We start from the raw sequence: 24,926 nt of genomic DNA on the forward strand, positions 1-24,926 counted from the left end.
CACCTTTCCCACAAGGCATAATTGGACCTATAAAGAAAACAAAAAGTTTGCATCCATTTGTTGAAACAGTTAACTTAAATATTCATGTAAGATGCCAATTTGATTCAAACCTTACCTCCTAGCTGAGGTGTAAAACAATGGAAAGTGACAACAGCCTGCCTTCAAGATAATTTATTATAGACACATTTCTAAAGTCTGCGTGTTTATTATATAAATACACCCTAAACCACACTGTCTGTTAAAACTAGGCTTTCACCTCCCATTCCTACAATCCAGATTTATCAGAAATTCACCCTCTATGAAACTCTTTATGATCCCAATATGCCTGATTCCTCTCACTTGTTTTATTTCTAAACTATAAATATTGTTTTTTCACTCCTCAGTGTGGAAATTCAGCTATATCCATTTTACATGCTTACTGGAGTAGAAAACTGCCTAATCAGATAGGAAAACAGTTGGCGGTGTATAAATCAGAGTTTGCCAAGGATTTCAAAGTGTGAAACTGGCAGACGAGCACATATCCTAGGAGTTCTGCCTTTCCTCAGCTTCCCTGTAGAGATTTTACATGGCAAATCTGGTCACCAGAGCCATCTGTATAAATACATGGGTGTGTTGTCCTGAATTAACACAGCAGCTCTACTGGGGAATGTAATTAAGGTCATATTTTAAAATTTCCCCACCAGGCTGTCTGAAATACAGATTTATATACCAGGAATAAGAATCTTACCTTGATTTTGATGAGGAAATTACTGGTAATATGTGTTTTACTACCAACTAGTCTAACAGAAAGCCCCAAGTAAAGTTCAGAGTGCTCTGTAGTGATGCTCCAGGGATGAATTTACCCTCTTCTGTCCTGCAGATCAGTAACACCATGATATTGAAAGTAATGTTGCACCACAAGCAGCTTTCCTTATGCTCAAAGAAAAAAAAAACAACCCTGAACTTTTTATGTGCGAATAGTTTTACTGTAAGGTTGTTTGCTTTACTCAGTTGACATTCCTTCCTAACACTGACGTTGAAACAGAGCTAAGTAAAGATTCATGTGGTAGTGGTGACAGGAGGAGTTGTTACACAAGATGTAAAGTTTCCCTTGGATTTCATGTCACGATTTTTTCTCATTACTTAAACAAGAACTACATTGAAGTGGTGCAGGTACCAGGCAATAAAGATTTCCCTTGGTGCTGACAAACTCTGAGACCGCAAACGGAGGTGCTTACATGCCACAAGAGATATTGCATAATGTTCTTTCCCTTTAGGCGAGGGATTGCTGTCACAATGGAAACATCTTTATATAAGAACCACTATTGTAGAAAAAAAATCCATTTCGTTTCTATCATTTATATTTGCAGATTTCAATTCCAGGATATTTTATTCAGTAATGTATGAAAAGTATTTCTATGTGTGCCTGATTTAGTACACTGCTTTTGGAGTTGCTTCAGTTATTGTCAGTAATTCTGCTTTATTGTTTAGTGATACCTGAGTACAACAGAGGAAATGCATTGGTTTTTAAAGAAAAGAAAGAAAGAAGAATACATGTTTTGTGGAAAAAACTTTTATAACATATATATATGAGATGCCTACATATTTGATTTGCAGGTAGTTTATTGAGTCCATTTGTAGGGATTTTGACAAGTGAAAAATAATTTTTGTGGCAATGGGATGTTAAAAAATAAAGGAAACAGGAAAAGAATTTTGTTGGAATGTTGCAGTTCATCTCTGGGTCACTGGCATGGGAGTTTAGGTGCACATGATGTGTTAATTGAGAAGGGAAAAATTGCAGACAGGAGTTGATTTAGAACAGTAGGTGTTTGTATCAGGGAAGCAAACACAAATGTAAACCTTCAGTGTCATAATGGCCAAAATACAGATAAGGTTATCACTGGACAACAGTTGGGGTATTTCAACTTTTAGGGGATCAGTAGCTATTTTGCTGTATTCCCCAAATCACTTTAAGTTGATGATGTATAGAATAAGAATATTTTATATCCACAAGCAGACTTTTTTCTTTTGAGTTATATGAAGTAAGTTTTGAAGTACCGGTGGTAGGTTTATTGAACAACGGCATTTCAACTATTTTTTTTTCTACTTTTTAGAATACTATCCAATGAAAAGGTCAGATACAAAAATTAATGTAGCAGATATTTAAAAATGAAAATCCCAATTGCAAGCATCAAAAACTAAGCTGATCCTCTTACCACATTTGTTTGGTGTTCTTTAAAAATTTTTTTTCCTGACATGTGAACATCTTGAAAGCTCTTACTCTCAGAAACCAATTTGAATACAATGGTATTGTAAGCTGAAAATGTTTTTTTGTCTGAGTGCCTGAAACTTAGTGGTCTATGTGCTTTGGTGACTGGTTGTAACTGCAGTGTAAGCCAGATTGCTGCTACAAAGAATGCTTATGAGCTCCTTTAAAATTGCCATTCTCCAAGGGAAATGTCTGGACATAATAAAGACACAGAAATGAGGGTAGACTGACAGATGAAAGGTAGATGGGTAAGCAGGATGCCTGCCATTGCCTTTCTTCTCTCTGGATATTCTTTTGAATCAGGGCTGTTGCTACAACACATTAAGTTTTGTTATGAGTCAGTTCATACTAAATTAATTTCTTTCAATATGACTAGAGTAAGTTCCTGTCAGCTTGACATGACCATGTCAGAATCTTGTCTGGTAAAAATGGTCTTGCTATCCTATCCAATTTACTTAGGTGAAAAATCTCCTTGTAGGAGTTTTGCCCCAGATAGGATGGCAGAATATAGAAAAATTCAACAAATTTAAACAAAAGAGCTATGTTGTTTGACATGTAAGTGCTGCAAGAGCTTTCAAAATTCAGCTTTTCAGTGGTGATATATTTCTGTATCTTGGAAATATATATGGTTATATTTATAGCATTTATGCATTTATAATTTTTTTGGCACCAAAGTTTTTCCTCTGACAACAGTTTTTAATGTTTTTTTTTAGGAACGACCTAAATATCTACAAGTAAACTTACTGATGGCAAAGGAAGTTTCTAGAAATGACACCATGTACTATTTTGACTATGGTGAAAAAATATTTTTTATGTGTTTCAGCCAAAGCATTGATTTATGGATTGCTAATGTCAACATACTAGATTTTTGTTCATCAGGTAGAGAGTTTTGCATCCCCTCTGAGCTTTAAAGTCTTGTGGTTATGATTGTTGTCTCAGATGATACTTTCCTCAGAGTGGGGCTAAAATGTCTTTCCAATGAAAGTGACCTTGAATGAACAATTAATCAAAGTAGGCTTGGATATCAATCACTAATTACGACATAGAGAAGATATTTCAGTAGATTTTTAAATTTCATCACTCAAAGAAAGTCTGTTTTAAAGGATGAGACCGGTTTCATTATCCAAAGAAAATACTTCCACTCTTATTAGTCAGAAAAATGTATTTAAAGTTCTGCATATAAATTTACATAAAGTTTTACCCTGAGGTTCTTAGAGAGTCCCAAGACAAAAAGTTCTGCTTCAGCATAAGGATGTACTATGTAGACTTTCAAAAGGATGAATTTTAGTTTTAAAATTTTAATGCAACCAGCTGGATATTGAGACCTGAAGGCATTCATTCTGAGGATATTTTGTTATAATCCACCTGTAGGATAAAGGTGAAGACTTCTAATCCTTACTGATTCCTTGCTTTCCTCGTGCACACTTGGTTTATTTTTACAAAAGCTGTTAAAATATTAAGCTCAAAATATATTAAAACCAACTGGATCAAAGTTAGTTGTGGTCTATTAGATAAATCAGTATTCTCTCAGGTGCTGGACTGCAGTTCAATTCAAAACATTTTTCTGAGATTAAATTAATTTAATGGTCACATCTCACATATCTTGAAACAGTGGGATGTTCTGCTTGAGAAAGGCAGAAAATGGAACTAGCACGAATGATGGATCGTTTCTTACTTTTAGGTGGTCTTTTCAGACTTGAACTTATTTTGAGGGAGAGCTGATCCTACTTATGTTGTTCTTGGCTTCTGAGTTAAATGAAACAAAACAAACTTGTCTCAGGATTCTGTTTTTCCAGTCAAGTGTGAGCAGGATTTTGAGAAAGATGGTCCAAATATTACAGTTCTATGTATGTGAAGAATTTTTGTATTTCTATACTCCTTTAATTACAGAAATTCTCTATTAACCAATTAAGTAGATGTTCTTTTTGCAGTTATTGAGGGGAAAAAATGAAAAAATATTACTTTTTCCTTTTATTATCTTGCAGAACTGTAAATGAAAGAGTCATGGAAGTGCTGTATTTCAGGACTTTGTTCTGTAAACCTTAAAGGAATGAAAATCCTTTTTTGATTAATGGATCTGCTCTCATGAGTAATGACTGTTCCTCTAAATGTTGTTTGGGGGTTTTTTTTGCCATTATTATCTTATCTCTGTTATTATATTACAGGTCACCCCTTTTGGCAGTATGAATATAAAATTTACTAATTAAATTCTCTAAGAGGAAAAGAATTCTAGATTCTTGGATTTGTTTCTTAAGGTCTAAGCATTTTTATTCAGCTGCTTTAATGCTCCCTGCTTCCTTTTAATTGCAAGACACTATGGCCATAATCAGACATGGTCAATAGATACTGTTTCAGAATCTATTGTGAATAGATGTTCTTTTTGGTCATCCAGTGATTGCACCAGTTCGTGATAGATGGATTTCTATTTGGGCTTAAAGAATGATTGCTGTGTTCAAAGAAAATATTTCCACTGTTATTAGTCAGAATTAGTTTTTATTATTTATTTATTTATTTATTTATTTGTCCACACACTTCTGTTGAACTAACCAAAGCACCAAATTTGAAGTCAGTGCTGGCTTTCCTCTAATTCCATGGTAGCTGAGAGTACCTAATTTAGCAGAAAGCCCATCGACACAAACTTAATTAGTCAGCATTTTCTGACAAATCTTGAAACACTAGAGATGGCTTTTGGCAATGGATACTTTCTGTCATTTTTGGATTGGCACTAAAATGATCAAATCTATCTTTCTGTACTGTTGAGTCATTGTAGCTCCGTGATGAATTTATGCTGATCTACTGTCTCTTCATGCCTCCAACTCATGACATTGTATTTGTGACCATATATTGGACCAAAATCAGGAACTGATCCGGTTAAACTTAGAAAAACAAAACAAAAGCAGTTTTGATTTGCATCACTTTCCCAGTCAGGTTTCTTGTGTTAATGCATTTCTGCCAGGGTAAAAGAAGGCTACTGATAGAAGAAGCAAGCAGTCAAATGTACTGAATGGGGAAGGAGTACTTGTTTCTTGTTTCTTGTTTTCTTTCATCTGGTCAGTGCCAGCTATTTGCAGACATAAAGTGTTTGCAAAATTGGTATCATAGAGTTGCACTGAATCCCAAGCAGTGTCACTGGATATGAATAAGAAAAATGGGTGAAACAATTTGTATGGAATCACAGAATCATCGAGGTTGCAAGTGAGATTCAAGACCAGAGCGTCCAACTATTAACCCAGCACAACCAGAATGAGCCCTAAGCCATATCCACCAGGTGCCACATCCAGATGCCTCTGGAACTTTTCCAGAGACAGTGACGCCACCACCTCCCTGAACAAATTATTCCAATGCCTAAACACTCTTCCAGTGAATTTTCTTTTCTAATATCCAATGTGAACCTCCTCTGACACAAAGCCATTCCTCTTGTCCTTTTGTTTGGGACATGGCAGAAGAAACTGACCCACACCTCACTCCAACCTCCTTTCAGGGAGGTAGAGAGCAGTGAAGTCCTTCCAAACCTCCTTTTCTCCAGGCTAAACAATCCCAGTTCCCTCAGTCTCTTCTCACATGACATGTTTTCCAGACCCTTCAGCAGCTCCATTGCCCTTCTCTGGACATGCTCAAGCACCTCAATGTCCTTTCTGGAAGTGAGAGGCCCAAAACTGAACACAGTACTCAAGGTGCAGCCTCACCAGTACTTAGTACACTGGGACAATCCCTTCTCTGTGATTCCATCCTATTATCAGTTCATGATTGCCAATTGTCTCAGAGATTCTCATGGAATAATGATAAAAACAATTCACTTCTGGACCAAAATTAATTAGCTTCTGGATCAAAAATGAATTTAATTTATAACTTGTATTTTAATATTTTAAATGAAAAATTTTTGTAACTGTAATGCAGTGAAATGGTTCAGAAAAAATATTGCATTTCTGTCTTTTTATGCAGTTCTCCAGGTGAATATCTTCTCTTTAGCTTTTCCTTCATTTCCCTACTTCTTCTTGGTCTGATACAGTATTTTCAGGTTTATTAAAACATTACATTTTTTAAGGTTATCACCAAACTTGGGCCTCTGGAATGGATACTTAATACTCCCAGTCATCATAGAGTTCATCATGGTAAGATAAAAGTGGAACCTCTTACTCCTTTTTTTTCCTCAGGGTCACTATTTGTATAGTAATATAGTAAAATTGTACTGTAAAATCAGTTTTACAGAAAGATTTTAAATTTCACCTCTACTTCTGAAGTGGTCCCTGTTCAGTTAGAAATTTCACAGCTTTTAAAATAATATAATCAGAACTAACATTTGATTTAAACATTTTTATGTTTAACTATTGATCAGAAATAAAGTCTGGATAACATGAAATAATTTGAAGACTTTAAGAAAAAAGAAATCAATACTTCTAAGCATGAAGAGTGATAGAAAAATATCTCATCCTTCCCTGACTACTGAATTATCAACAAACACACTTTTGCACTCAAATTCAAGTTCTGTATATGTCAAAAACATGGCTAGGTTTTAGAAGAACTTTTAAATATTCTAGTGGAATTTGATTTCACCTGTTTGAATTATTGGTAAATCTCACTTCACAGAAGTGCATGATGGTTGATTTTTATGAGTATTCAGAGGCCTTCAAGACTGTACTGCATGTGTAAATTTTACTAATAACTCCACTGTGTAAAATATCATGAACATATCTGAGACACAGAAGTGGATTTCACAGATGTCCTTAGCTCATTCAGTGTGCAGAGATAGTAAGTTTAAAAAAAATTGGAGGATCCACAGTGGTGGTGCTCTGTGTCTAGTTCTTAAAATTTGCACAACTACTGATAATCCTCAGGGAGACACTCTGCTCTTATTTGCTCCGCTGTAAATCTGAACTAATGTTCTCATCCTGATTTGAATTAAGCAAAATCTTTATAGAACTGATCAGGGGCTGTACAGTTGCTCCAGACTATCTCCACAAACTTAGGGATGTATAACCAATATTTCTTCACTCATAACTTTGAGAGGACTGCTTATAAATACATTCCCTAGAAAACATAGAAGGATCAGTTTTCCTCACACTGAAATTATTAGTGCAGGATCAGACATAGGACATAGAGGATAGAGACACCTGACAGATATTAATGAGATAACTACACATATATGTATTTAACATATATTTTCTTAGGTATAAACTGATGGAATAATTTTTGCTTGCTTTTTAGTTTGTCTTCTATGAATATATTTTGACCTGGTTTTAGTCTCAGAATTTCACAGAAATTTTGGGCACAACACATTGGATTTGTAATCTGAACAGAAAGAGAGCAATAAGACTATTAAAGAAAAAAAAAATATATATAAGTATGAGGAGTGGTGGGCTAGCTATCTTTTAAAGTTATTTTTAGATTATAAGGTGATTCAAATGATGATTCTTTCTTCATAATTCAGTTCCTAGTTGTCTTATTTATCCTATTACTTGTCTCATAATTGATTTTTATTATAGGTAGAAATCCTTACTGCATTGACAAAAATTATGGTGGCACGCTCATTATCTGGGACAGGATATTTGGTGAGTAAAATAAGGTGTTCTCTGTCATGTCAAATCAATGTGGAAAAATATGTATAGTTTTGAATTTGATTGTTTGTTATTCTTTTGTTTTCTTCTTCCATCAGGAACATTTGAGGCTGAAGATGCAAAAGTTGTATATGGCTTAACACATCCAGTAAATTCATTTGATCCCATCATGGTCCAGGTGCTGCAGTTTTCATCATTGATTCTGATGTCTTCAGCATTCAGTCATATTCAAAAGAAACTCCTCTCTTAGGCACAGTTGAGGCTATCTTTGCATTGCTGACCAGTCAATTACATTATCTACAATTTCTTCAGTATTCCATTTTGTGACAGCCATTCCTAATCCCTGCATTGAGTATATGCCGAGCTTGAAGTAATCATGAACATATATAACAGTAAAATTAACAAATTATTAAAACAGTGATATATAAGTTGTTGGATTGAATGAGATGTTTTAAGTGCAATAATATATAGAGAAGCACAGACAAAAGCATATAATAAAAGAAAAGAAAACTAATTAGTGAGGTGCTTCTCAGATTTATTGGTTCAGGTTTCACTGAAGCTAGGTAAAAATTCTCTGCAAAAACATGAGAAGCAGTGAAGTCCATATTTACTTTTCATGACTGTTCATCCAAGGAGGAATCTCAAAGAAAGACAAATTTTACTGTCAGGGCTGGAAAGTAGGAGGATGTGCAATTATATCCATTTCAGTCAGATACTAAGTAATTTCATTACTGAGAGTGTGTCATTTCAAGGTCCCAGTAGCCGAATCATACTGCATAAATATAGCTATACAGTATACCACTAAATACTCAGGAGTGATTACAGGAGACACAGATGGAAAAACAGATTTTCCTCTGAGCAGAAGTCATTGTAATCCTCACCAAATTAGCCAAGGGCTTCTTATTGCTTTTGCCTGTTTCAGCCAGGTTAACTGTCTTCATCTATTTCTAATTTATTCTCTTTACAGAGTTTGAAAAATAATTTATTTGAAAACTAAAAATTAATAAAATACAATGTTTTATTAATCTTTATTTTGTGAACAATGAAAAATAGCTTACTTTTTTTTTTCAGTTACGTCCCTTGGCTCATATTTGGAACACGTTTTGGGCCACACCTGGATTCTGCAATAAGCTTTCTGTCATATTCAAAGGGCCAGGCTGGGGACCAGGCAAACCTAGACTTGGCCTTCCTGAGGAAATCCCAGTGGTAAATAGAACATGCACAGGCTTTCAGTTGTGTGTAATTTACTTGGGCCTCTTAATGCTACTGGATCAATGTTAAAAACTCTACACATGCTATTTTAAATTAGCAAATTAGCAGTCATAAAGCATGGGGGAAGATGAATTGGGAAAAGAAACTGAAGGAAATGAATGTTTTAACTGTGGTGTTTTTTTCTTTTTATTTGATGGAAAATGTGTGTTTTTAAAGTTATTTTTTCATTATTCATTTCCTGAAGAGATTTTCAAAATTTTTCAATGGAGTATAGTAGTTTCTCTTTTTTCAGCTGTGGGCATGCACAAACACACAAAGTTAAACTGTCTCAAACAAGGTAGTACATAAGTTTGACAATAGATTGTCTTTCTTCAATTAGCTATCACACCTTTTGTGTTTTTAAGTGTAAAGAATATTAAGGAGCAACAGGCCAGAGCAGGTCACTCTTGAAGGCAAATAACTGTTTTGCTTTATACAGATCACTGGAAAAGAAGTTCCCTTCAATCCACATGTACCAGCTTATCTTAATTGCTATGCACTTGTACATTTTGCTGTAATAGTGGACTTGTACGTCGAACTTCTTGCTTCTATGACTGTAAGTAATTCCTTCCTTTATGAAATAACATCTTCTGCTAACAGCAATGACACACAACATGTTTAAATATTAAAGGACTGTGCAGTGGCTCTATAGCCAGCTCCTATCTTATTTGAGCTACTAAAATAATAACTAGATTCTGTAAAAGAATTAGCATAAATGGCTATATATGTAATTCCATGCTATTAAATATACATTTTATATTATTTAGTAAACAGTTTTTAATAACCATGTCAGTTATTTACTTAATATAATTTGCCTAGAAGACGTATGTGTCTGTTTCAGTTTTTAGTACCCCATGAGGCTTGAAACTACGGAGTTTTAAAATGTTAAGGTTGGTCATACCATTAGATGCCCAGGCTTTAGAAGGAAGTTTGCAATGGTCTTGCAGTGCTTGCAGATGGCTAGGTTGGTGTCAGCATGAGTTCAGAGTTGGAGTAGCACAAAGTTAGGGCAAATTTTTCTTCCAATCTCCAACACACAACAGCATTGATAGAAGCACAGCAAGAAGAGGCATGTATTTATCACCAGTGACTTGCATGGTGGAATCTCCATGGTGACTGGTTCCTCTATGGATACCTGGCAGCCTGTGAAGGTGAACTATAAGGCCATGTCCACCTAAAAGAAATGAGATATTAACTGCTTGCGAGGTTTCACATCCTTCCAAGCTCCTTTTTTTTTCTTTCTGTCATTATAACTCTCCCTCGTGTACTAAAGCTAAAATTTCATAGTTATGAAGCAGAATTTAATAGATATAATATTCCCACAAATAAGTCAAATACCTCTCAAGATGTACAAAAACACCACAAAATTCTTATTAGTTTGATAAAATGCCCTTTGTCCTCTTTTTAAACCCATTCTAAGACCCCCTTAGTTAAAGAGCAGTGTTCTTGCTGTGTTTGTGTCACCCACATCGCCACAGACAGGCTGTAAACACCCAAAGGACTCCCTGGGTTCTTCAGCCTTGTCATGGCATGCTCACCTTGGCCAGCAGTAGTCACTTTCCCCTGCCCACCTCATTGGACACTGTTGTACGTAGCATTCCTGGTATAATACAAAAGCTACCTCAGGCATGTTCTTTGGATAAGTATGGAGTTATTCTATGTACCAGGTTTACTTCTGCAAAGGGTCACACTGCAATTGCAGGGAATTAGGAGATTACTAAATCATCTGAGGCTTAGTCTCTTATAAGGACAGGAAATTAAGCCAAAGGTATGAATAAATACCTCCAAAATACATAAGTCAAACAGTATACATGATTGCCAATGTTCCTATATTGAGAAAAACCTCTGCAAGATTTTCCAGAATACTTCTAGATCCCTACATTTGCATAGAAATCAAACTCCGTGTTTGAGCTTTTCCATTTGTTTAATTTTGCTGTTGGGTTGGTGGGTTTTGTTTTGTTCTGTTTTGTTTTGTTTTGTTTTTTACTCCATCCTGTTGCTTTTAGCAGCCAGAATTAAGGAGTTCTTTTTTTTTTATTTATTTTATTTTTTCTTCTTTTTACCTTTTTCTGGTCCTGGAAGGAAAAGTTATTTTATTTTATATTATTTATTTTATATTATTTTATCTGCCTGTAACTGCAGCTGTTTAAGAATAAGTAATAAAAAAGTTGAAAAATGCACCCAAGCCCCACATAATCACTAAATTCTTTCAGTCATAGAGGAAGCATCCTGAAGATCCTCCATTTATGAACTTATTGTAGAAAAGCAACTAGAAAATTCTCTGCACAAAACTGCAGGGTAATAAGGTAGTAAGGACAAGAAGGAGAGCCCAGGGGCCTGGAAGCACCTCATCTCAGGACATAAACCTTCAGCGTGGGTGTAGAAAGTGCTGGTCCCAAGGCAGAGTTCCAGCATCGTTCTGCAGTACAGTGGGGAAGCTGTCATGAGAAGGAAGCTTGTGTATGAATAACTTTACTTGGCAAAAACCTTTCTTCAATATCAGTTTTCCACTACACTGAGTTATGAAATGTCTATGGATACAACTGGAACGTTCTGTCTGGCTATGAATTATGTCATAACTGTGGCATAGCTCCATAAATGGAGAAAACTAACTGTTTTCCTCATCTTTAGGTATAAGTTCCATTTCATAGCAGCCATAAGACACAGCACACAGCTATTACATTTCTCAAGTGATTACAGTTGCTCAGTGTTTGGTCTCACGCCCTGTAGAAGTGTTAAATTTCTCTATCCATAAAGAGCAACCATATACCTTCTGTCTGAATGACCTACATTTAACTTATGAAAAGAGCAAAACAGGAAAGAACAAATATATATTTTCCACAGGAGAGAGCATACAGTGTTTGTTTTCTGTATAGTGATCTGCACTACATCCAGTGAATAAAAATTGCTTTCTGAGCTCTGCACATCTAGATCTGATCCAAAGCTCCTTGAAGAAATGGGATTTGGATCAGTCCCAGAGAGAGTGCTAGGAGGGTAAAACTGCAGTACATTCAAAGCAAAAGTCTCATAGCTCCAGAACTTCAGGTATCATATAAATCAAAGTGAAGGGCACCTTAAACACGTTTTGCAGTCTTTTTTTTTATTGTTAATAGATACTATAACATTTACTGTGCTTATAATTATATAAATATGTGAGCAGTTTCAATTGGATGGAAATTAGTAAGATAGATCTCTTGAAAGTTAAGAAGACAATTAATTTATCCATTCAGCACGGCATCACCAATTACAGTGTATGTAGTATTGCTAAGAATTAACTTTTTTTCCCTATGAATTTTAAGTTAAAATAAATTCATACAGCTAAAGACACCTAACAATATAAAATTCATAGCGTCATATTAGCATTCCTGATTTGAATGTATCTGATCATCTGATGTGTGAGAGCAGAGCAACTGTTAACTTATGTAATGTGCTGACATCATTCCTAGAAGCTCTTTTGTACCACTGAACAAATTGGAATAGAAAGTGCATCCATGTTATTCTTCCAAAGGAATAAAAAAAATGGTTCTTTGCAGCATAAAAAGTGAATTTTGAATATTTCAATGCTTATCTAAATACAGATTTGAAATAACATTTCCTTTGTTTAAATGAATTGTTTTTTCCATTACTAAAAACCCATAAAATAATAATGCTATGGCATTCTTTTGAATACAAAGCAGTGTAAACCTCTTACTAAGTTCTATAATCCCTGCCCGCGCCCCCCCCCCCGCCCCCCATTTTTTAAGGCTCAAAGATATTTTTAAAACTTTAAATGAAATTAAAATCCAACAGAAATATTTTTTTCTGCTTAGTTGCAGCCAATAACCACATTGCAAAGTTGTGGCTGACTTGTAATTGGGGAACCTGCTGTGGTTCCACATGCTTCTCTGTTTATACAAATACTCCAGTATATAAATACTCATTTATTTTATATATACATCCATGCATACTAGGTTTAGGTGGAACAAGGATGCTAACACTAATGAAGGTGTAAAAGGCACATACTTTTTGCAGTGCTGCTTGCAGTGCATAGATTTAATATATGATGTTAGTTTAGTGATATAACCCACTGACTATTTTGTTGATTTTGGTAGAGTAATGCCTAGAAAATGGATGCCTCAGCTGCCAGCATCCACTTCATAGGGTGATACATGTTTGAAAGCAAATAAAAGAATCAAGGCAGCATATTACTATACCACTGGAACTGTAAGAGAAAGTTAGGGAAATAAACTAACTGTGGTAAAAGTTACGCTATGTGGCTGGTTTTCTAAAAGATGTTATTCCCGGTAGCATCATGGTGTATTTCACTGAAAATTTCTTGGTAGTCCTTGACTAGCAGTACAAATGAGGAAATTATTTTGTTGTATGTGAATGTTGTGCATGTACCTACTGTGAAGGGTAACTTGCACCTTCTACCTCCATGATTCCCAGTAAGGCTTTCTGCCTCAGCCTTCACCACTCCGAAATTTTGGGAAGTAGAAAGCTGCCACACTCAGGCATTACAGTGCCATGCTTTTGCGTGAATCTGATGATAGTGCCAATTTGAAGTTAACCAGGATCTGCAGGTTGTGCTTTAGAGTCCTCCAGACCTTCACGTTCTGGACCATACTCACCATGAGGAGTTTTACAAATAGCTAGTGTTCAAAACAGTTTAGTTCAAGTAGGAGTGTGTCTGAAGAGAAATGGAAATTGGCCTCAAAAAAACAAGTCTGTAAAATATGATCACACCTGGTTCAGGTAGTTATTGTGCCAAAGAACCTCATATAGCATTTTAACCATTTAAAGATAAAGGCTTATTTATATTTGAGTTTGATTTTAAAAAAATTATAAGGTTGCTTCAGTCCTTCTGATTTACGATCAGACATTGAAATGTATTTCTATTCCCATTTTTTTCCTGGAACTCCATGTTTAAAACGGATCTGAAATTTATTAATTTCCTGTCAAGTTCTTAGTCTGTGCCTTATTCTTCTGTGTTAGATAAACGTAGGGGATATTTTTTTCTCCTGTTCTAGTAACATAAATTAAAATATATCTTTAAACTAAGAAAAAAGTCCTTGATAGAAGTTATGGGTAAAACCACCACTAAAATATGACACAAAATTCTTCCCCTGCTTTTGGGAAGCATTGCCATCATCACTCAAATCCAACTCTTAATGCAGTACCAATATAGACTTAATGCAGTAGTCTTTAGGCTTGCAGTCTAGCTAATGGCAAGAAATGGAATTCCCAAAGTGCTTAACTTATTCCCACATTCCCAGTATACTCTCTCCACAAGTTTCAGCAAAAGCTTAAGTTAATGAAAGGTTTTGGGGCACTTCAGTGTACTTAAAGGCAGGTAGAATAAATCAGCGTTATCTTATCTGCTGCTATCAGTTTTTTGCAGCTGTAGTGACAAGGAAACCCCGATGCCTGGGACAAGCTAGACAGCTTGGGATCACTGGAAAGCCAGAAAAGTTTGAAATCATGCAGCTCTTTAAAACTGGAAACTAGGGACACCCTTGCTCATTCATAGCATGTACTACTGAATCCTTCCTGAAGGCAGGAATTAGCACTTGTATGAAAACCATTGCAGTTGCATTCATTTTCCACAAAGTGTGATTTTAGCCATATCTTGTAATGTAGCTACTCCGTGATTTGATGGAAATCTGGATTTGATGTTTAGTTCTTTTTCCTGCCTAAAATGATACAAAACCTTGCTTCTCAGAATAGGGCTCTACCACTGTGGGAGCATTTTCCAGGCAGTCTGCAGGACCTGGTACATCACAGTGGAAACAAAGAAAAATCAGACTGACCTGGCAAGAATGAGTAGATTTTTTAAAAAGGTGCAATTTTCAACTTAAAAGTGAGGACAGTCTTTAAGGAAAGCATTTCTAAGAAATTTATGGGTGAGTTCTCTTATACCTGTGCCAAATCATATTTTTCTTTGCTCACTTCTTGAATTTTTGTATGACCCAGATTGTACAGGAAGCTGAAGTGGAAGTTGAACTCAGTATGGCTAGATGAGCAGTTAAAGTACTCCTCATTTAATTAAATTCAAATAGAGTCTGCATCTGATTTTTATAAAAAAGCTCTGTCCAAACATTTTGTCACTTCAAAACAAAATTATCCTATTGCAAACAATGAAAAGTTTATCCTAAGGAGAAATGGAACAGATTGGTAATGTGGAAATGCAGTAATAAGTTTGATTCTCACCTGGTACAAATCTGTGCAACAGAGTGGCTTGACAGGTGTCATTTGTGAGAACTGTGTTCTGGGTTGTAAACTGGTGAGGCTGCTGCTTAGCTTGCTCATTGCTGGGATTGAGTTTTCTTTGTTCAATAACTGTTGAGGATATCTAAGTAGGTGTTTGTGATGCTTCAGTAAAACAACAGAAACCCGCCCAGACTGAGTGTGTGGTTTGATGTGTTTTGCAAACATGGGCACTCTAAGTTCACACAGCTGTAAAACTTGAGAGTATCCTCCTGTGGCCTCCCATGCTCACAGATGCTTACCTTAGATCTCTTTGAGGGGTTGGGGCCATGACCGAAGGAAGTTGGTCATGTCACTGGATGGGATTTATGGAAATCAGGGCAGACGTTTGTGGAGTTCTATTTTTCCAATGCCTGGAAATGAAGCGCAAGATGCTGTTCATAAACTCTTTTGCTGCTGAAGCAAGAAAGGATTTCTATAACTCAGTCAGATCAAATACTTTTGTTTTGTTTTAATAAAAAAAAGCAAACCCAAAAGCTTTTCAAAACTAATATTTGGAACAAAATCAGGGAGGGAAAAAAGGAAACCGATTAAATATTTGATTTTCAAAGGCAGCTGTATAGAATACAAAATAAATATTTTTTTAAAAAATTAAAAATTCAAACTTTACAATCAAAATAATTTCTGTTTTTCTGAATTTTGTTTATGTCATTTTGATGTAAATTTTAAGGACAGAGGTCCTCATGCTGTGATTCATCTAAATACTCATACACATGTTAATGTTTAAAAGTGTTTTAAATCTGATTGAAATTAATGATATGAGCTGAAAAGTTTTGCTGACTTGGGAACCAAGTGTTGAGTTGTCATGAAGGGAAAACATTAATTTTGTTTCATCTTAAATATAATCATGTCATGTGAGTTGTTATTCTTACCAGTACATTGGCGTTTGTATGCAGTGGGATTCAAAGATGGCTATTGTAAAGATCTGGTAACATAATATGAAATTTAAAGAACAGGGCTGCTAGGATTTTTATCTAGAAGTAAATTTCTTCCCTCTTGAGTAGAGTCAAAAGGAAATCAAATAACTTTGGGAAAAAACCACATGGGACAAAAGAGGATAACATTAAACATTAATACAGTATTCAGGAACCAACTGTGAAGGTGGTTACTCCAAGTATGAGTGCTATCCACAGCAGATTTTTTTTCCTCTAAAATTTAAAATAGCAAATTACTTTAGAAGAGGACATTTGCTTCACTCAGTGAGTAAGTTCAAGCTACTGTTCCATAAAAACTCCATTTCTCTCCAGAAAATTACTCTAAATGAATTTTTTGTCTTCCTTTTAACAGATATTATCACAGGGAACAGTTCTCATGAGAATTGGCTTTATCATTCTGTCCCTGGTATCTTTTGGACTACTTATGGAGAACAAGTAAGATATAAAATATGTGGGTTTTTTTATTCTTTCATTATGGGTTATTTATAACTATATATAAATCTCAGAAATTATATAGATAAAGAGATAAAATCACCCAGACCTACACATGGCTGTCTGTTGACTAGAAAATAACACATGACTAGCCAGCACCTAAATCCAGGATTGTTCCCATAGCAAGTGACTACATCTGTATTGTCCCTTGCAGAAGAGTTTTGGGATGGGCTCTTCATGTCTTCCTCTGTGCTTGCATTTACTGGGTCCATGAGTTTGGGACAGTGTGAGGTGGACCTGTTCAAGGTCAGGTTGTGTGAGCCCTGTGTAGCATGCCACAGGTGCCAGATACAGGATGGTATATGAAGAGCACACAGTGTAGCTCAGAGTTGGCTCAAAATCATGTGAAAGATAATGTAGACTTGAGACTAAACTTAAGCAGTATAGCTTCAAATGAAATTGGATCTTGAATACACCAGGCCAATGAGATACATTATGAAGTAGTCCATATGGGCACTGTGGCCCTAAAGAAGAGTAAGTAGCATTCACACTTTGTTACAAAGAAGTTATTTGCCCTAACAGAGAAGAAATGTGGAATAAAAGTTTCCTTTGAGACTGAGGTGCCAGTACTGCTTTGCACCTGCTGTTCATTATGTTTTCAGAAAGGAATACCTTTCACTTTTAAGGACTGAATAGTTTAATTCAGGACAGGTAAAAAATATGTCAACATGCCAGACGTGTGAATAACCTAGGGAGTTAATAAAGAGGCATTAGTAAAAAGTGACATAAGTATATCATTGAAAAGATTCTGAACTACTTATGTAGCAGTTCTCAGAATTTTGTTGTGGTAATTTTTGAGATTAAAGGACAGTAACTAAAGATACAGTTCCATTCATGTTAGTTCAAATATATTTTGCAAGTATGGGTATTCTCACCACCAGCTAATTCATGGTTGTAAGTCAATGTAAGGTGTATACCATAAAAACTTGAAAAGTTTATATATACCATATATACTTGAAAAACTTGAAGTTTAAGAAGGATGACTAGATGTAAGTGGAGGACTTTACAAACTACTTCTATTTTCTCTTTTTCATTGAAGTTAGCAAAGAGGAAAAGATTGGATATTAATCTGAATTGATTCCCTTTTCTAGGTCCAAAGCAGGAATTTTGGAATTCATACGCTGTTTAGTCTTCATAGGTGTTTACAAATTTGGCTACTTTAGGAGTCATTTTTCCTTCTTGGGCTATGCATATGAGGTAAGATATTTATTTTAAAATGTCTGTGCTGATTATTCTAGATTTTTTATCTTTTTACAAAAAAGAAACACTAAACATTTACATTTTGTTATATTATTTTTCATTAAGCTATGTGAATAGTATTATTTTTTTCTTATCTCATTTTTTTCACTTTTTATGATTATTTTGTAAGAAAATTATTCTAGTTCACTACTGAGATGCCAGTTATCCTTGGAAAAAAGGTCATGAACATTTACCACTTCTTGCAAAAATAATTTACTTGTGTCCACATGTTTTGAAGTGGATAATAGTAATGCATTGCTGAATTTAGATTGTTTAATACTCCTTTTATCGGAGAAATATGAAAATTCTTGGAGGCTGGAAGACTTAAATATAAAGTATATTGTTCTGCATTAATCCTGTGCCTCAGAAACAGACTTTTAGCCATTGACAAAGTGTGGATACAGGACTAAATAGATCTATGTCTGGTACATGTGGTAACTTTGTGTTCTGAGCATTTACTTTTATCCTGTTTGTGCCTTTTGCTTTTTATTATTTTCCTTTCCAGTAGAGTTGGTATTTCATATCTCTTTTTAATATTATCACAATGAAATAACAATAGTCACTGTTAGTATTCCTATCTGAACAACATTACCAAGCCACTTGTTGTTGGTTACCAGACAATAATGGTTATTCATAACCAACAAGGTTATGAATGGGTGGCTAGATTAGTAGAACCTCATCAGAAAGTTACTCTTTGGCTTAAAGTCAGAAAAAAATCAAATAAAACAGTAGGAACTGTTTGTTCAAAATGGTTCCTTTGACTTCAAACATATGCAAAATTTATAGTGTCTTTCCCAGTTGGAAGTGGTCTCGCTTCTCCTGCTTTTGTAAAGGAAATTGAATTAGAAAAATGAAACAAAAAAAGCTACTGCTGCTGTGGGTCTGGGAGGTTTTTCTGGGGTTTTTTTTTGGTTTGGTTTTTTTTCAGTCTGGGTTGGAAAACAATAGCTATTGGACAATATTTAAAGCTAGATAAATGCCACTAACTGAGAATTGTATCATTTCCCCCCTGCCCCCTTGTTACATTGTCAAAGCTTTGGTGTATATATCAAATTGTTCTTGAATTCCTTTGATAAGAGTCTGCAAGAATTTAGCAGGTATTTTAAGATGTTTACTTAAATATAATTTGGAAATTGTTTGTAAAATTTCCTTAGTAGTCTAATACAGTAGAAATTCTAAAATTTTGGAACAATTTACCTTGCCCTTGAGACATAGTTTTCTGACTTGAATTATTTGGATATTCTAACTGAAGTCTGTGAGAATTGTGTCATTATATACATCTCAATACCTGCCCTGCTGAGTTTTTAATTCATATATAAAAGTGTCTCTTATTAAGAAATGAGTAGAAGAAAAATATTAAATTATTATTCCTATTGTTTATAGGGAATTGTATAGCTTCTTTCTCCTTCATGAAGAAGAAACTAAAATGAAGTGGTTCTTTCTCTGTTCTTTACATGTTTCTGTCACTAAAAGTAATTATTGTCATCTGGAGTTCTTCTCTACTATACTTTACCTATAGTTTCTTCCTTTTGTTTATTTTTTTACCCTTCATATTACAGTTCTTTGTTGTTCTTTTTTTAGTCCTTTGACACTGACTATTTAGTCCATTTTTTAGAAGAGACAGAACTACTTGCACACAATTTTCCTTTGAAAATACTGGAAAAATAGGTGTCTCTCAAATAATTTGCTCTTGGGAAGACCAGAATAGATAATGTTTCTGAGTGATGCCAGTATTTCTACCCTTGACATTTTATCACAAATCAACAATTTCATTACATTAATACCTTTTGTGATTATAGAATAATAGAATAGTTTGGGTGTGAAGTATAATGATCCTGTAGTCCAATCCCCTGCAATTAGCAGAGACATCTTCAATTACATCAGGTTGCTCTGAGCCCATATCAACTTGATCCTGAAAATTTCCAAGGATGAGGCACCTACCACCTCATTGGACAATTTTTTCTAGTGCTTCACCATCTTCACAATAAAAAAATGTTTTCCTTTTTGTAGTCTGAATATTTGTAATGAACTTCAAAATGTCCCCCATTTTAAAATGAATGACCCACTTTTAAAATAAATGATACACTTTTGCTCCCAATGTATCATATGCATGGTAGGCATATTCTTATGAGTCTAATGGAATTTATGTCAAAATAAAAAAAAATCTGAGAGATTTCTGGATATTTTTCAGTTCATGTTGAAAAGTCTTCAAACAGTAATGTCTTACTTCAATATTGATATGATCGTTTTGAAACAGCAGTACCAGAAAGCATAAGAAATACATAAACAGATGTTTTCCCCAGAAGTTAGGTCTAAAATGTATCCTAAAAATGTTTCTGTTCATCATTCCAAGTTGTTTATCCTTCATAATATAATAACATAGGTAATCTACTTGATTTTAGACTTCCTGTGTGCTGTTTCACTTTCACATTCTCTTACAAATTTTAAGAGGTGTAAATTGAAACATTTATTTAATAATTTTGTTTTCCTCATCTAAATATCATGTATTTAACATACACCTAGATTTAGCTGACTTTGGTCTTTTTAATCTAATATTTCTAGTAATCATAACCTGTAATATGCTCAAAAAGGTTGTCTTTACATCTTCATCCTATGTGTTACCAAATAAACAATTCTTTAGTAATCCAGTGTTAAAGAATGAAAGCACAGCATCATGTAAGAGAGTTTGTGTTGACTTTTTCTATAAATTAAGCCTTCAAGGGTGTGATTACTTAAGGATAAAGAAGTGTTTTAAGAATCTAGCAAACAATTCTTTCTCAGAATTCTTAAGTTAATGGTGGACTTCGCAGCAGATAAGTGCAAGACTGATTTTACCAACAGCATGTTCAATAATTAGTGAAAAAGTATGTTACTATTTTCCATATGCGTGGGGGGATTTTCTGCTACTATGTTTCATATGTTCTTATTTCTCAAGACTGCTTTAGGACTAGTAAAATTTTTAAAGAACATATCCTTGCAATACTATTTGAAGGGTCTTCTAACTGCCAAAAAATAGGTGCTTTAAACTGAAAATGATTGTGTTTGGCTCATAAGAAGAATCAGGAGGAGCACCTTCTGGGGGGAAACTAAATGGGAAATAAAGAAGAAATGAGAGCAAACTAGGGGGTCAGTGAGAGAAGGGAGATGAACAGAGGAAACAAGGAGCAAGCCTTTCCCACTTTGCCATTAGATTAGCTCAGGTGGGCATGAAAAAAGCAGCTGAGGATGGCAATCTGAGTAGTAGGAGCAGTCGTGTCCTGTGGCTCTTACCCTCCTTGCTGCCCTGCTAACTGTCTTTGCCAACTCGGCTGACTTAACCAGACAAAGATTTTTTCCAGGTAAGTGATGCAAATTGCTGTGGAGCAAGAAAGTTTCTTAATACTAAGGCTCAGGGAAGGAGGAAGCAAAATGGTGTTACAGGTGTGTAAGACTTCTGCTTTTGTGAAGCTGCAGTCTTAATATGTTGTTTTCTGTGTCTGCAGTCAAGTAAAAACAGTATTAGCTCTATTGATGCTTTGAAGTTGTGTGTTACCAGGTTTGGTTCCTTATGAAAATTATGTTATTTTTCTGATTATTTGAATATATTTTCCTCCTTGCTATTGCATTTGAATTCATTCTATGATATACTCATGAGGATCCCAGTGTCTTTTTCATCTCCACAGAAATAATTTGAAGCTATCTTCACTACAAAAGTGACCACAGGAGGTGGAACCGTGTACATTTCTCAGCATGCATTTTCTGTTCCTTTTCCTGTATAGATTTCATATGGATGATTAGGTGAATCTGGAAGGGGGGGGGAGTGAATTTGTTGTTGTTGTTTCTTTGTTTGAGTTTTTTATGTGTTATTTGTTTATTTAAGAAAAAAGTGGTGGTAAATGAGGAAATTCTTATATCTTAAAAAAATTATTTCTTGGGTGGAGGTCAATAAAAACCTTGGTGACAGGAAATATATTTGGCGGGTTTGAAGGACTGGTGTGTTTCTTTTGAGAATCTGTGCTGCCACATCCTATACTAGTTAGCTTTCTTTAGGCTGATTACTTCATGCCTGCGTAATGTGATGATTGTGTGTGTTACTAAAGCCAAATCATTTTCTGTCAGACTGGGCCTGGAGCCTCCTAACCACCTGGAGGTAGCAGAAAACATTGCTTGTGTGTTCAGTTATGTGACAGTTCAGCAGGCACGATATGTAAAAATAAATCTGTGATGATGGTCCACCTCTTTAAAGTGTTTCCATCCAACTGCTCTGGTTTGGCATCAGCCAGCATATTCCATGAGCTGAATTTGGTCAAACACTGGCTGTTATTTGACAGTAGTACTAATGAGGAGCAAGTAGAAATGAGAGCCATTGACATGTTGTTGGAACTCTTATTTTAAATATTTTCACCAACTCTCATAGTAGCTGCAACTTAGACTCTTAAACTAAGAGGCTAGGAGTGAGGAAGAGGGAGGAGGAAATAGATGTCTGTCTTGATGTATTTATATTTTACCCCTGTTGTAGCTAAGGCATTATATCTAAGAGTTAATCTTTTCATCCAGACTTCTGCATTGCAACTTAATGAGCTGCCTGGCTATGCCACGTTGGCTGGCATGTATTAATTTACAGGTAGGAAGGACAAAAATCTAGGGCAACTTTCATGGTGGAAAAGGGAGGTTTTATATATGTGTGATGTTTTAAATTAATAACTTGTTTTCTTTTCTATGTGGGCATGTGGTACATTAGAAATATAACCAGCTTTGGAAGATATACAGAATTTTGTGCTGCAGGGTGTAATTCAACCCTTAACTAATTAAGGTAGAAATGAGCTTTATTGTGGTCAAATAGCTTATTTACTCCACCAGAGTATCTAAACTTGGTAGATGCAGCTGTTCCAAAAACTTTTGGAGACAGTATTCTATACCAAATGGACTGCTACTCTGATCTTTGATGCAATTCTGGTATTTCTTGTGGCATAGAATTTAATTGGTCTGGATAAAATATAAAATATCTCTTTATTAAAGAACTGATTTACACTGTATCATGTGTTCCACAGAAGTCCCTCTTAATGTGATATATTATCACACTACTTATTTTTCCTTTCATCATACAAAGAGTTGCTGTTACCTCACTTGTTTCTTAATATAATTTACCAGTGTTGGAATACTGACTTATGAGTACAGACATAAAACAAACATTTACTCATAAGAACTTATTTCCACATCAACGATAGTTTTCTGCTCTGTAGCATTTTTTCTTGGTCCCTCGTTAAGATCATCTGTGCCACATTTCAAAGAGCCATATCCCATATTTGGTTTCCATTAAGGTGAAAGCTCCATGCCCTGTGCTATGATTTATGACCTCAGCATTTATGCAGCCTCTATGCCATAACTAGATTGGCTGGTGTATTTCAAATATATTTTAGAAATGAAACTGTGGATGGAAGGAAACTCTGCTGCCTATGATAAAAAGCCTTGTCAACACACATGGAATTAAACAAACATGCGTTGTAATAGTTTTTTTCTATGTTAGCTTCATTCAGAAAAGTTTGCTATGCCATGCAGTGTATCCCAGGGACTGGACTTTTAATATTCTTGACAACTGCCCTAAGGGGAATAATGTCCCTTAGAAAAAGTCACAGTAAAGTCTGGCAGTAGATTAAGTTAGTTTCCACTTAGGTGTGACAGCAGAGTCATTACTGATTTTAGACTTAGCCAGTTTGAGAGTCGGCTTCACCACCATCAACTAAGGACTATGATGTATAGTTCCAGATGCTCTGGCCAATTGACCGTAAAATTGCTCTGCATTTCTGGCAGAGCAGTTGAGCTGGAGCTTTTAAAATCTCCACTCCCTGAGCTCAACACCCTTCCCCCTCTGCTTAAAAGCTGCTCATTATTCTTCTTCTGCCCGCTGATCTTAGCAAAAGAAAAACTTCTGGAATCAATTAGAAGTGTCTGCGCTTGATGAGATTTGCACGTGAGTTCGGAATTGCGAGGCTTTGATAGTGTCAGCCAACAGCTGCAGTTTCAGGTGGTAAATCTGGGAAGGAATTTTCCAGGGTTTATTTACAATCATAAAATAAAACAAAAATCAAGACAAGTTGGAAACCATCTAATGTGTTGTTAAAATGAAGCCTGAATTGGGTTATATATTTATTTTGTCTGAAAAAAAAGTGAACTGGCAGTTTATTATCAGGATCTTTTCAATTACCTTGCAATTACTAGGCTGTATAGAGGAGCTGTAAAAAAATGCAAGCTATGGTCTGCTTGCCGTAGTTTTACCTATGAAAGAAGCATCTGCTATTACTTTTGTCACTTTAATTGTTTGACAAGACAAGGATGTAGTCATACTTAATACAAATCAGAAGCATGCAAAGATAAAGCAAACGTAGTACTCTGAACATAGAAAATACATGTTCACTTATACGGACTGAATTTTTTTTTTTTTGTCAACACTTGCGCTCATAGGTATGAAGTTTATTTTGTAACCCTTCTTATCCCAAAGCAGTCAGTGATTGGCATGTAGCTGTATGCAGTGTTTGCATTTTAAAGGTAGCAGCCATGCCAATGAGACTATTAATGTTCAGTTGTATATCTGAGGGTGTCTGCAAAAATGAAGCTCTAGTATTTCATACATCTTGTTACTGATGTGATCTGGTTTGTAAGCCAAAGCAAAATTTTTCTATAAGACAGTAATGCTACAAACCCTGTCAAAGAGCATTCTTTTCTACATCATAATAACACATGGATAATGATAGAGATCTCCATACTAGTGAATCGCTTCACTGATATTAGTCCCTAGTGACAACTGACACATTCCACATGGGTAGATGTTTGTCTCTGTAACTGTAGTTGCAGTACTAGAGTATTTTGTTTGGGTTTTTGTTTTTGTTTTTTTGTGCACAAATGCATGAATTTGTTTCATACCACATATTTCCACAGATGTGGATGACTCATGTTTCCTACTCTTGACAGAGCTGTTGCTTA

The 24,926-nt window shown here is 35.2% G+C and overlaps 1 protein-coding gene across 1 annotated transcript in view; it reads left to right on the forward strand.

Annotated features, from left to right (window-relative positions):
• Positions 1 to 24,926, forward strand: part of AGMO (alkylglycerol monooxygenase) — a 185,221-nt gene that overhangs the window by 90,615 nt on the left and 69,680 nt on the right. The window contains exons 6-12 of the mRNA XM_039713463.1: positions 6,294 to 6,360; positions 7,732 to 7,797; positions 7,902 to 7,981; positions 8,875 to 9,009; positions 9,494 to 9,610; positions 16,588 to 16,670; positions 17,819 to 17,924. Of these exons, the coding sequence (XP_039569397.1) occupies positions 6,294 to 6,360; positions 7,732 to 7,797; positions 7,902 to 7,981; positions 8,875 to 9,009; positions 9,494 to 9,610; positions 16,588 to 16,670; positions 17,819 to 17,924 (654 nt within the window). The remainder of the gene's footprint in view (positions 1 to 6,293; positions 6,361 to 7,731; positions 7,798 to 7,901; positions 7,982 to 8,874; positions 9,010 to 9,493; positions 9,611 to 16,587; positions 16,671 to 17,818; positions 17,925 to 24,926) is intronic.

Source organism: Passer montanus, unplaced genomic scaffold (genome assembly GCF_014805655.1).
Source record: "Passer montanus isolate IOZ18808 unplaced genomic scaffold, ASM1480565v1 scaffold10, whole genome shotgun sequence".
Taxonomy (NCBI): Eukaryota; Metazoa; Chordata; class Aves; order Passeriformes; family Passeridae; genus Passer; species Passer montanus.